The sequence below is a fragment of the Herpailurus yagouaroundi genome, unplaced genomic scaffold (genome assembly GCF_014898765.1).
Source record: "Herpailurus yagouaroundi ecotype Mexico unplaced genomic scaffold, PumYag 67793, whole genome shotgun sequence".
NCBI lineage: Eukaryota > Metazoa > Chordata > Mammalia > Carnivora > Felidae > Herpailurus > Herpailurus yagouaroundi.
The window spans coordinates 21,059,574-21,073,616 of record NW_024420586.1 but is presented as its reverse complement, the minus strand read 5'-3'; the positions used below and the strand labels follow the sequence as shown (position 1 = coordinate 21,073,616).

General features: G+C 47.7%; 1 protein-coding gene across 2 annotated transcripts in view; it reads right to left on the bottom strand.

The window, feature by feature from the left end:
- The window catches only part of MAOA (monoamine oxidase A), a 71,633-nt gene extending 60,331 nt beyond the window's left edge, over positions 1–11,302 (bottom strand). The window contains exon 1 of one of the 2 annotated variants that reach the window (XM_040468952.1): positions 9,457–11,302. In XM_040468952.1, coding sequence (XP_040324886.1) covers positions 9,457–11,191 — 1,735 coding nt within the window. In that variant the 5' untranslated portion in view covers positions 11,192–11,302. Of the gene's footprint in view, positions 1–4,466; positions 4,589–9,456 lie in introns of those variants that run through there. The other variant, XM_040468953.1, reaches the window with a different exon arrangement.
- Between the last annotated feature and the right edge of the window lie 2,741 nt (positions 11,303–14,043).

Sequence of the window (14,043 nt, the reverse complement as noted above, 5' to 3'; positions counted from 1 at the left end):
ATAAATGGATCTCACCCGAGTTAGGGAATGCAATTATCCCTTAATTCATTACCCACCCCATTCTTTCACTGAAACTTAAAAAATCCACACCAAAGACCCTCCACACTGCTGTCCTTAGATTCTGCACCCCGGGATGCACTGTGGTTTCAAGCAATAGTTTCCAAGATGTTTTATAGAACACTACTCTTCAAGACGCTCCAGGGAAAAGTATCAATGTTCCTGGATGTTGGGACAGGCCATTTCTCCTTCTGGGAAATGTGTGACACACACTGGCATATTAAAGACCCTAATAAGTCCTGCAGTGAAGAGACTTGTTTGACTCCGCATTTGTCCACCTTCTGCCTTTAAGACAACAACAACAACAACAACAACAACAATAACAGCAACAACAAAGCCCTATTGGGAAACACACTTTGGGAAAGCTGGTTTCATCTGTCAGAAGACTGTCCAAATATTTACAGTAATAAACTCCCCTGGGCAAGGACCCAGGTAAGCAATGCCTACAACACAACAAGCTAAGTGTTTTGAAGCAAAACTTTAGTACAGCTATGGCTTATGCTCTGGTTCTCCTGGTTCTTCCTCTTAATTGATAAAAGTGACATTTTTCTTGGGGCGCCTGGGTGGCTTGGTCGGTTAAGCGTCCGACTTCGGCTCAGGTCATGATCTCACGGCCCGTGAGTTTGAGCCCCTCGTCGGGCTCTGTGCTGACCGCTCAGAGCCTGCAGCCTGTTTCAGATTCTGTGTCTCCCTCTGTCTCTGCCCCTCCCCTGTTCATGCTCTGTCTCTCTCTGTCTCAAAAATAAATAAACGTTGAAAAAAAAAATTTTTTTTTAAAGTGACATTTTTCTTCAACTTTCACATTTAACATCACCTAGGAATGTGAATAGTGTGTGTCCCATACTAAATTTTTAAAGTTAACTTTCTATTATTCAGCAAGGTGATCTCTGGCCCAGAGAATTCTTACATAACCACATGTTTGGACTCTTGGACTGAAGGCTCCCAGGACAATAAAAAGTATAGTCAAACATCAGCTCACTGAAGCTTTAGAAGCAATGCTCCAAAGCAAGAAAACATAAATTTTGCTCACAGCACGTACTGAGCCACTCAATCGACAGATATGTATTGAATGAATGAATGAATAAGTGAATGAACAAATACATGCAGGTGTGCCAAGAAAAAGGTCTTGAATTTAAGCCACCATTCCCAGCAAACTCATTTAATCTGGAAATGGCCACCTTTAACAGTTATCTTTAGTATGTCAACTATACTTCAATTAAAAAAAAAAATGGGGGAGCCTGGATGGCTCAGTTGGTTAGGCATCTGACGGCTCAGGTCATGATCTCACGGTTTGTGAATTCAAGCCCCGTGTCGGGGTCTATGCTGACAGCTCGGAGCCTGGAGCCTGCTTCAAATTTTGTGTCTCCCCTTCTCTCTGTCCCCCCATGCTCATACTCTGTCTCTCAATAATAAACAAATGTTAAAAAAAAATTTTTTTTAATGTTTTGGCACACCCGGCTGGCGGAGTCAGAGAAGCGTGCAATCTTGATCTTGGGGTTGTGGGTTTGAGCCCCATGTTGGGTGTAGAGATTACTTAAAGATAAAAATCTTCTAAAAAATGTTTTAAACACAAAAGAGGGGCGCCTGGGTGGCTCAGTCGGTTAAGCGGCCGACTTCAGCTCAGGTCGCGATCATGCAGTTCGTGGGTTCGAGCCCCGCGTCGGGCTCTGTGCTGACAGCTCGGAGCCTGGAGCCTGCTTCTGATTCTGGGTCTCCCTCTCTCTCTGCCCCTCCCTTGTTCATGCTCTGTGTCTCAACAGTAAATAAATGTTAAAAGAATAATAATAAATGTAAATGTTCATGAAGCAGTAACATGCCACGTAATATATTCTAAAATGTTAATTACAGTGAAACAATAGTCACAAAGTTTCAGAGCATCAAGCATTAAAGTAAAGCAATAGGAAAGTTCACTGCAGTTCTATGACTAGGCCTATAAGGCCAGCCCAGTGAAGTGGGGTATGGAAGCGGTACTGCCCTAGCAGTCGATATTTTAGGGGTCCAAGGTCAAGTTATGCCAATAAGAATTTTGTGGCACTTGGTAGTTCACTTCATCCCTCTGAGCCTCGGTTTGGTCCCTGTGAGCCCTTACAGGCTGCAATTCTGTGACCCTTGAACATGGTTAATATGTAATAAACCCAACTCTCAAAGCTTATCGTCTGATTTTTATGTTCCTATTGACACTCTTACCTAATCAATTGATTAACTATTGCTATAAAGTGGGGTTTTATTTACTTTGGCTTAGCAGCAACTCCAAAAGGGCTTTGAAACAAGGCTCAGAGAAGTCATGGAGAAGGTGTGAATGAACATGTGTAAGGGAGCCCCAGACCCTGATTTTAGTGTAGGATGTAGGGGCGCCTGGGTGGCTCAGTTGGTTGAGCAGCCGACATCGGCTCCGGTCATGATTTCACCGTTGTGCGTTCGAGCCCCGCGTTGGGCTGTCTGCTGGCAGCACAGGGCCTGCCTCGGATCCTCTGTCTCCCTCTCTCTCTGTCCCTCCCCTGTTTGTACTCTCACTCTCAAAAATAAATAAAACGTTTAAAAATAATTTTTACAAAAATTTACCGTAGGATGTCAATATGAGAGATCATGCAAACCATTTCCAGAATACAACATGGAATTAAAAACAGGTTGAGGATGAGTCCAAAACAGAAAGCTGCAGAGACAGTTAGGAAAACTACTAATTTCTAAAAGAGATGCTGGAAGAGACATCACATATAACATAATCCAACTTACTCCAACCTCTAATTTTATATATGACAAAACCACAGTTTAAAGATTTTAAACTATGCCCTGGGGGTTCCTGGCTGACTCAGTCAGTAGAGCGTGCGACTCGATCTCGGGGTCGTTGAGTTCGAACCCCACGCTGGGTGTAGAGATTACTTAAAATTTTTTCTTTAAATGTTAAAAAAATATATTTTAAGGTGCCCTAGTTCATAATGCTAAATGACAACATAGTAAGGAACACATCGTCAATGTGGCAATCTCAATTCCTGGCAAACCTGTATTTTTCACAATAAAGGAAAAAAGGAAAAAACAGTCCTAACGATCAACTTGTCTCAAACCTTACAAGAGTTAAAAATGTACCGAAACTTCTTTTGGCTGATCTTGTGCAGTTCTCATCACTCAGACATAAAACGAAAGGGAGCTGTCATTATGAAATCTATCCATTTCATACGTGCAAGTGTAAGTGTTCAGATGGATGCTAATTGGATGTCTACACTCTTGCGAACCCCTGCATGTGATAGAAAACCACAACAGGACCTCAGGCTTTCTGGGTACACCTGTAAAATATGTGTATGTCACACTTGCACAAGAACGGTATGACCCATATTCGCCACTAACGGACTTCCGCATTTCCTACTTCAAAAAATCAGAACGCAAATTTTCTTGAATTCTTTGTTTAACATCAAAAAAGTTTCTAAAGTGAAAGCATCCTAGTGAATTTTTGAGGGGAAAAAATGCAAAAGAGAGGCAAAGAAGGGTCCAGAAATGCAGAAGAAAAATCAACGCTCGGTTTGCGCTGAACCTCAGAGTATCTAAATAACTAAGGCGCCCAAAATAAGCCGCATTTTTAAAAATGTTTTTCTTAATCACTACAGAACCACAAGGATGTGCTGCCAAGTTCTGGGTTAAAATGGCAGAAATGCTCTCCGCAGAACTGACTCTTCATGGCGATGTATTTCAGCAAGAAGGCAAATTGTGGTATGTCTCAGAGGATGGGAAGGACTCAGTCCCTGCTGATTTTACACAACACAGAGTTCAGGGTGGCTAGTGCTCTCTATTCTTTTAAAACAATGGATTTTTTTTTAATTTCTTTTTTTAATTTACATCCAAGTTAGTTAGCATATAGGGCAACCATGATTTCAGGAGTAGATTCCTTAGTGCCCCTTCCCCATTTAGCCCATCCCCCCTCCCACAACCCCTCCCGGAACCCTGTTTGTTCTCCGTATGTAAGAGTCTCTTACGTTTTGTCCTCCCTCCTTGTTTTTATATTAGTTTTGCTTCCCTTCCCTTATGTTCATCTGTTTTGTGTCTTAGAGTCCTCATATGAGTGAAGTCATATGCTATTTGTCTTTCTCTGACTAATTTCACTTAGCATAATACCCTCTAGTTCCATCCACGTAGTTGCGAATGGCAAGATTTCAAAAATACAAGGAAGTTCCACTACTCAGACACTAGTTGGAAAGATCTCTTTCTACATGACACTTAAAAATTTCAACAAGCATGCAGAAACTACCTACCCCGGACTATCCAGCGTTATCACTTGGAAACTTATCTCTCAAGGTCCCAAGACTTTGTTCACATTCATGCCATTAATATTTCTCTCACTGTATGAATGTCAATTACGCTCTTCCTTGATTACTTCTAAAAAGAGGACCAGGCACCTTATGGGCGGAGAAACTACTTACTCATCGTCATCCCTCTTTGCCCGTGATCTTGCCATCGCCTGGCATATGGAATAGAGGCTCCCAAAGGGCTTGGAGGAGTCCAGGCACACAAGGAGTTGCTTTGAGGGGCAGAGCATTCCCCTTCCCTAGACGTGTTCAAAGCTACAGCCAGACCATCGCTAAGGAGATGCCGTCAAGAGGATTGAAATTTTAGGGGATTGGACTGGACTGCCTTTCCAAAAACCCTGTGGCCCAAAGACTCTGAAGTAGACAATGTCCCCTGGAGATGGGCTTTTTGTTGTTGTTTTTTTCTTTTCCTTTTTTCTTCCCCTTAAAGACAGCCAACTCAGAAATGCTCAGTTCAGGGCAGATTTTTAAATCTTGCCCTGCTTCGTTTCTGCCATCTGCTCTCTCTCTGTCAGCTCCTGAGTAAAAACTAGCATCTATAGTCAAGGACTGAATTGCCATAGTTAAAATAACATCAGGAGGGTCGCCTGGGTGGCTCTGTCGGTTAAGTGGCCGACTCTTCATTTTGGCTCAGGTCATGATCTCACGGTCCGTGAGTTCGAGTCCCACATCAGGCTCCGCGCTGATGGTGCAAAGGCTGCTTGGGATTCTCTCTCCCCCTCTCTCTGCCCCTCCACCGCTCACACGCTCTTTGTCTCAAAATAAAAAAATAAACTTGAAAAAAAAATGACATCAAGAAATACACATAGAGACAGAAAATGAGTGTAGATTGTTAGAGAGGACAAGCACTAATAGAGAGAGAAAAATCAAGGCCAGCCAGGGGGTGGTCAAGGAAAGGGTCATGAATCAGGTGACAAGGAATGGATAGGATGTAGGCAGTGAGAGAGAAGCACTTCCATGTTAAGAAACACAAAAACAAAGCTCAACTCCATGCTGGGGGCAGTGGGAAATGCTACTTGTCCAACAAAGTGGGGCCAGATAATTGGGGATGCAGTGGGGAGTTTGAGAGGCTGGGAGTAGACCAGGGAAGGTCTTGAGCAGAAAAGCAAGGTGATGAAAGAAGTGTTTAAAAAAAAAGCAAGTCTGGAGGCGCCTGGAGGGCTCCATTGGTCAAATGGCAGACTCTTGATTTTGGCTCAGGTCATGATCTCATGGGTTCAAGCCCCCACATCGGGCTACACGCTGATGGTATGAAGCCCACTTGGGGTCCTCTTTCTCTCCATCTCTCTGCCCCTCCCCCGCTCATGCTCTCTCTGTCTCTCTCAAAAATAAATAAATTAAAAAAAAATCAAGTCTGGTTACGGAATGAATAAGCCACAGGGATGAAAGGCAGAGTATATGGAATATAGTCCATGGTACTGTAATGGCAACGTAATGGGGCAGATGGTAGCTACACTTGGGGTGAGCACAGTGTGAAGTACATACAGACTTGTTGAATCACCAAGTTGTACACCTGAAACAAATGTAACATTGTGGGTCAACTCTGCTCAAGTTAAAAAAAAAAAAAATCAACTCTGGGAGAACACTGCAGGATGGACATGAAAGGAAAACCCAAAGTAAAGGGTGGCCACTGGAAAGACGGTTGTTAACTTGGAGAGCTGAAGGCGTCCAGGGTCTATTCTGGGGACGGGGGAGTCACTGGGAATGGAGAAGAGGAAGAGCCCAAATAAGGAATTGAAGGTGGAGCCAAGAAGTGAGGGAGACAAGCTGGGCTGGGCCGGCAAGGAGGCTTTTGGACATGATGAATACAAAGTAAGAAGAGGACACTCAAGTGTGAAATATCCAGCAGCAGATAAGCTGTAGAACAGGAGCTGAGAGAACGAAACAGACCCCAATTAGAGACTTAAGAGCGTTCTACAGATAAATCTGAAGTCCTAGAATGAGAAAGAGAAGGGAGAGAGTGCATAAGAGCCCAAAAGTGACCAACAACGGAAACTCGGGGCCATTTCAAAACTAGAAGTTCACAAGAATATGGGCACATGAAAGGAACAGAAAAGGAGCGATCAGTGTGGGATAAAAAATTCAGGGTCCAAGTGTCACCAAATGAAAGGAGTTTCAAGAAGGACTTGGTGACAGGTGATGGATGACACATAAGGGCCAGAGCATGCTAAACGTACCATTATACTGCTTACAAATGAGCAGGTGGGTTTTCCCATCTCCACTAGTGACATAGTAGATACAATTATGTAATTGATTAGTGGACAGAAAAAGGGGTTTTGTGGCTATAAGACATGCTCTGTTTTATGTTGTTGTTTTTTTAATGACAAAAGAGAGCTATATTAAGATCCTGTCATTCTGTTACTATAGATTGATTTTGAGGAATGTCATTTGGAATTTGTACTCTTCTGGGAGCTGCTTTGTTACAGATGCTAAGTATTAAGTATTGGCCATGTATTGTAAGTGTGTGAGTAGCATATTAAAGTGTGCAAGTCCTGACAAAAGCTGTAAGAAATATCCCAAAGCATTTAAAAACTGATAGAGGGATTATTAAGTAACTCATGGGATTTTGCCAGGCCCACACAAAGATTATGCTTCTGGTATCTCAAGAGCTCTTGGGAAGTAATGCCTCTTACCTCCTCATGAAATACCCAGTCTACGTGCAGGGTTTATCCTGAACCAGACTTGCACCTCCTTTTATTTTAGTTGTGAACCATCTGGGAAGCCACCAGAGCCAGAATGCAATGTCTCTGGCCAGTTTTGGTGTTAAAAATCACTCAAATCCGGGGCACCTGGGTGGTTCAGTGGGTTGAGCGTCTGTGGCTCAGGCCATGATCTCGTGGTTCATGAGTTCGAGCCCTGCACGGGGCTCACGGCTGTCAGGGCAGTGCCCACTTCAGATCATCTGTTGCCTTCTCCCTGTCCCTCCCCTGCTCGCACTCTCTGAATGACACAAAGAAATTAACAGTCACTAGTGACTACAGACAGACCCAGGTTTTGAGGGGCCTGAAGCTTATATTACTTGCATGCTTTTTTCTAAGAAAAAAAGAATGCCACGTTACCAACACAAGACTCAGCATGAAGCTATTTATTCGGAATGAGAGCCAGAAGGCACCTGCAGCTGTAAGGCCATAAAGCATGAGGGTCACCACCTACACGGTAAGTCCACCTCTGCTCAAGACCACCTACTGGGGAGTAAGGTGCGGACAGGGAGAAAGCAGGTAATCAGGCAGAGGGAAAATGAAAGACAAAATGCTCCTTAAGGAATACTGGAGCACAGAACAAGAAAAGGACAAAGATAAAATCCCAGAAAGAAGTTTGAATTGCAAAATCAATGGGAGATGGGAGATGGGAGAAGAGAGAGAAATAATCAATTTACTTTACAAGGCCACACTATCAGAATATTTATTTCCTAGTGATCACCAATCACATTGCTTCTAGGAGGCTTGCATAGGAGCACCAGGTTTTTGGAAACAACCATTCTCTTCATTGCAGGCACTCAGAGAGTGGTTGTTGAATGAACGAATGAATGAATGAATGGAAACAAGAGAAATATAGTTCTTTTTCTTACTCGCCACCAGGGTCTGCTTTCCTCCGATGCTCCAACATTCAATGCATGCTTTTTTTGGCACTGGCTGGAGTTGTCAAAGCAGCAGCTCAGGCCAACGTCTTCTCTGGTGTTTCAGACTGTTGATCCTCAACAGACCAAGTCAAAAGCTATCTCCACCCAAAATTAATTTGTAAGCATGTTCAGAGTCTCCCCAAAAGAATTATACACAAAAATGGCTACTGTGGGGCTACCAGACTTACTCCCTTCCACCTTCTTTCTCCCTCTTCCTATATCAAATTCTGCAGATATATTTCAGAAATTAACACCTTCCCGCTCCTGGGCAGATTCACGCGGGATTTTAGCTTGGGCTGAAACACAATTCCTAAATTTCAAATATTTTACCAATTATGACAGCCTAAGTGACAATTTAATATATCAATCATGATGAGATTTCCAGGAAAATACTGGCAAGCCTCATGCACCACTCGGTCAGCTGCAAAACCAAGACAGGACCGGGCGAACCCAGGCTCACCAGCTCCACACAGGACAAGATTCAGATGGTGGGAGTGCTTATAAAAGACACAATCAGCCTCTGCTTCAGAAAGGGATTCCCTTTGGGCAATAAACGCCCTACACTTTCCTGCAAGCTCTAAGAAATGGTGGGAGTTACGTTCAACCTAAAAGCCCATCCTCTTCTTAAAAAAGAAATATTGGGGCGCCTGGGTGGCTCAGTCGGTTAGGTGTCGGACTTCGGCTGGGTCATGATCTCGGGGTTTGTGGGGCTCCAGGGTTCCAGCCCCAGGTAGGGCTCTGTGCTGACCGCTGGGAGCGTGAAGCCCCCTTTCGGATTCTGTGTCTCCTTCTCTCTCTGCCCCTCCCCCACGGGCACTCTGTCACTCTCTCTCTCCCCTTCAAAATAAACATTAAAAAAAAAATTTTTTTTTAATGTTTACTAAACGATTCTTCCTTCCTCTTCACTCACCAAATTTTCTAAAGAAAAGTGCTTGGAGAAGAGTAGAACTGGAATAACTCTATTACTACCTCCATAGTACAAAAATCCGAACACTGATGTCCTGTTTAGGGCAAAGGACATGAAATGAGTGAATCAAAGCAGCCGCCACCTCAGGGATTAGAAGTAAAGGTCTTAACTGGAAAAAAAAAAAAAAATGATTTCGCCACTTTCTGGCTAAGTGATTTGACTTCTGGAAAGTTATTGAAAAGTCTCCAGACCTCAGTTATTTGGTTTTGTAAAATGGGGGCGAATATAGTACCCGCCTCCCAGGATTGAGAAAATGCAAGTAACGTACTGAATTTAACTGCACAGCAAGAGCTAGTTAAATGTTAGTATTTAATTGTAGTAGTAAAATTTTTGTTCTGCCTCCCCCAGTTCACACCACAGGCAAAACTGGCCCAACCCCCGCGCTTGCAGGATCCGGGGCCGGGCACTGTTGCACACCAGCATGCACAAGAGAGACCCCCAAACGCCGCGGCGTTACTGCAAGCCCCCACCCCAGGCCGGCCAGGGCCCCTCAGGTTACCGCTACGGCCCACACTGACCTGAGATGCCGCCTCCTATCACGACTACGTCGAACATGTGGCCAGCGACACTCGCCTTCTCCCGACTCGCCATGCTCTGATTGAGACTCTCCCGGGGCGTAGGTATAGAAGTGGGGCCGGTCAAGGGCGGGGCGGACCCTTCTACCGACTCTCGGGGGGAGGCCAGGGGCGGAGTCGATTCTTCCACGGACACCCGAGTGGAGCCGGGCACTGGGGGCTGGGCGGATCCTTGTCCCGACGCTCGCGAGGAGTCCGAGCTCGGGACCGGTCCCTGCTGCGAACCTCGGGGGGAGCCGGGCACTGAGGGCTGGGCGGATCCTTGTCCCGACGCTTGGGAGGAGTCCGAGCTCGGGACCTTTCCCTGCTGCGAACCCCGGGGGGAGCCGAGCATTGAGGGCGGGGCGGTCTCTTGCACCGACGCTCCGGAGACGTCAGAATCCCGGACAGATGGTTGCAGCGAACCCCGGGGGGAGCCGGGCACTGGGGGCGAGGCGTTCTCTTGCACCCACGCTCGGTAAAGGTCTAAGTACGGGACAGTTCTTTGCAGCAAACCCCGGGGGGAGCTGGGCACTGAGGGCGAGGAGGTCTCTTGCACCCACTCTCCGGAGACGTCGGGGTACGGGACAGATCCTTGCAGCGAACCCGGGGGGGAGCCGAGTTCTGGGGGCGAGGCGGTCTCTTGCACCCACGCTCGGTAGAGGTCTAAGTACGGGACAGATCGTTGCAGCAAACCCCGGGAGCGAGGCACTGAGGGCGAGGGGGTCTCTTGCATCCACTCTCCGGAGGCGTCGGGGTACGGGACAGATCCTTGAAGCGAACCCCGGGGGGAGCCGGGCCCTGAGGGCGGGGCGCTCTCTTGCACCCACGCTCGGTAGATGTTAGTGTACAGGACAGATACTTGCAGCGAACCCTGGGGGGAGCCGGGCACTGAGGGCGGGGCGCTCGCTTGCCCCGACGCTCCGGAGACGTCGGAGTACCGGACAGATCTTTGCAGCGAACCCCGGGGGATGCTGAGCACGGAGGACGGGGCGGACCCTTGCAACAACTCTACAGTGGAGTCCGAGAGCTGGGCGGATCCGTCTACTGACACTCGGGAAAAGCCGGCTACTGGGAACCGCAAGGACCCGTGCTGTGCCACTAGAGGGGAGTTAGGTGTGGGAGGTCCTTGCACCGAACTCCGGAAGGAGCCTTGCACTGAGGGCGGGGCCAACCTTTGTGCAGACTCCTGGAGAGTGTTACTGGGTGGAGGAGGTGCTGGTGTAGATACCCTGAGGAAGCCGGGTGTCACGGGCGGGTCGGACCCTTGCATCGACTCTGGGGAAAAGTTATTGGTTATAGGAGGTCCTGGTACTGATACTCGGGGGTAGCCGCGCCGTGCGGCCAGGGTGGATTCTGACACCGACACTCGGATGGAGTCTGAGGGCGGGGCGGGGGCTGGTACCGGTCCCCGACTGCTGCTGGCGTCCGGGTCGGATGCTGGGGCGGCCCTCTCGGCGGTGCTCAAGCGGGTAGCAGACTTGGGGATCTGGTGACTCTGGCCGTGGGCGTCAAAGCGCCAGAGGCTTGTGTTAGAGTCCGTGTTGGTCCTCCGGCTAAGACTGAAGTCGAGTCGTGCCGACGCGCTGGACCTGGAGGTGTTCTCGTATCCGGTGTCCGTTGCGGACCTGCTCCACGCTTGCCTGGCCAACGAACCCGTCAAGGTCCGCCACTCGGCATGGATGTTCGACCCGGACATGGAAGATGCGGCCGCGCCCGAGATGGAGGCCTGGCTCGGGATCTGGGCAGCGATGCCCTCGGCTCCGGGAGCGCGCTCGGCCCCCCCGCCACCTCGGCCCCCCTGCGAGGCGGGCGAGTTGTGTGCGCTCATGGTGGTGCAGCGCGTGAGGAGGGACGCGGTGTTCTGCCCTCTGCCCCTCCCCTACGGGCCCCCTCCTTGCCGGTCCCTGCTGTCCCGAACCGGCACTCTCCCGGGCCTGCCCGGGGGTGAGGCGCCCAGCCCACTAGGTGGCGGGGAGACCCGGCGCTACCGCAGCCTGGCCCCGCCTACCTCGCCTGCCCCGAGAGGCGGGCGGCACCACCAAAGGATGGAGCGGTGGGCGCGTGAGAGTTTCAGCCTAGTGCCGTTACTCTCACGCCGTAACTAAAAGTGGACTGGGCCGGGTGGGCTCGGGAAGGGGACTAAGATGGCAGGGTAACGGCCGCGCCCACCCGCTATGGCTCCTTTGTGACGTCACAAGGGGCCAGGGTGAGGTCTGCGCAGCCGCGCGCGGGCCCTCCCTAGGGAGGGGGCGGGGTGAAGTGGGAACTGTTACTTGGGCTTGACTTGGTGACGGTTGGTTCTCTGTGGGGTGGTTCAAGCTGAGGTGCTTGACCCAAATCGAAGCGCGTAGGCGAGAAAATTAAGAACTCAACTATCACAGATTAAGTGGGACCTGCACTTTATTTTTTTTAAAATTTTTTTAACGTTTTTTTTAATTTTATTTTTGAGACAGAGAGAGACACAGCATGAACGGGGGAGGGGCAGAGAGAGAGGGAGACAAAGACTCGGAAGCAGGCTCCAGGCTCTGAGCCATCACCCCAGAGCCCGACGCGGGGCTCGTACTCGCGGACCGCGAGATCGTGACCTGAGCTGAAGTCGGACGCTTAACCGACTGAGCCACCCAGGCGCCCCGGGACCTGCACTTTAAAAGTGAAGGTGAAGGGCTGGCTAAGGCGCAGAAACAAAAAAAAAAGAAAACGTGTTTCCCCATCCTACGGAAAAGAGGGATATTTAGTGCCCATGTTTTACTGTACAACCAGCCTCTTGCTAGTTTTATCCCTTCTTTATATTTACACTTTATCCTCCTAGAGCTGGTTTGGTCATCATTATTAGAACCCTCGAAAATAGATGTAATTATAACATCTAGGGTAGGTGATGAGAACTCCAGGAAGTTAGCTAGAATCTGTTAAATATTTTTTTAAAAATCAGGGGCGCCTGGTGGCTCAGTTGCTTAAGCAACTGACTTCAGGTCAGGTCATGATCTCATAGTTAATGAGTTCGAGCCCCGCGTCAGGCTCTGTGCTGACAGCCCAGACCCTGGAGCCTGCTTCTGATTCTGTGTCTCCCTCTCTCCCTGCCCCTCCCCAACTTGTGCTCTGTCTCTCTCTCAAAAATAAGTAACCATTAAAAACAAATTTAAAAATAAAAAAAAAAAAAAAACTTAAAAAAAAAAAGAAAAAAAAGAAAAAATATTTTTTTAAAATCCACCCTTGGGTGGCTCAGTCGGTTGACAAGCATCAGCTTCAGTTCAGGTCATGATGCCTGGGTTGGTGCTTTCTGCTGTCAGTGTGACGCCCACTTCAGATCCTCTATCTCCCTCTTTCTCTGCCTCCCCCCCCCACTTGTTCTCTCTCTCCCTCTCTCCCTCTCTCAAAAACAAACACTTAAAAATCCACCTATAACTCTTTCTCTTGTCTACCTCCCAATTCCGTATCAATATCTTGTTGAAGAAACTGTGAGGGGAATATATCGTCTTTATCAGGCTTTAAAAGCTTTTACTTTCTAGAAAAGTGGTTGAGATTATGACTAAATTGATAACATTTTTATCTTGTTAGACATTGAAGTGAAGAGGAAATAAGAGATATAAAGAATTCAGACCTTTCCTAAATATGATTCCATCCAACTTTCTCCATACCCCTATTGCATTCATTTCTTTTCATTCAAATATTTGATTTCATGCTACGTGCCAGGCACAGGGCAAAGTACTGGGGATACGTGGGCAACACGAGACAGCCAGAGACCTTCACCGAACATACAGTCTGCTAAAAGAGCTATAGTAGAGGGTATAGACAACCACACGCTTGATGCGTTCTGATAAATGTTTATTTATTTGTGAGAGACAGAGCATGAGCAGGGAGGGGCAGAGAGAGAGGGAGACACAGGATCCAAAGCAGGCTCCAGGCTCCGAGCTGTCAGCCCAGAGCCTGATGCAGGGCTTGAACTCAGAAACCATGAGATCATGACCTGAGCCAAAGTCGGATGCTTAACCGGCTGAGCCACCCAGGCGTCCCTCTTGGTCTGTATTCTAAAGCAATGGAAGCCACTGCATGATTTTAAGCAAAGGGTGATACAACTAGACGGCATTTTGAAAACATCTATCTGCCTACCATGTAAATAACGGGTTGAAGGAGAAAAAAGTAGATACATACGAAGAGTCCAAAGCTTGGGATTTTTCAAAGAAAGCTGTGATGGGGTCTTGGACTAGGGTGGGTGGTGGCACCTGGAGGGCTGTGGACATATTAGAGACATTTACATGTAAAACTGACAGGACTTGGTTGTGGCTAGAATTTGGAAGATCATGAGCCTACTTTTGGACATGATCAGTTTCAAATGCCTTTGAGACATCCAGATAAAGGTTATAGGGTAGATAGTTGAACAGAAAGCCAGAGACTCAAAGCAGGAGTTTGGCTGTAGATAAAAATGTGGGAGTCTTATTAATAAATAATAAATGAGGGGCTCCTGGGTGGCTGGCTGGTTCAGTCGGTTGAGCGTTCGGCTTCAGCTCAGGTCATGATCTGGCAGTTCATGGGTTCGGGGGGGGGGGGGGG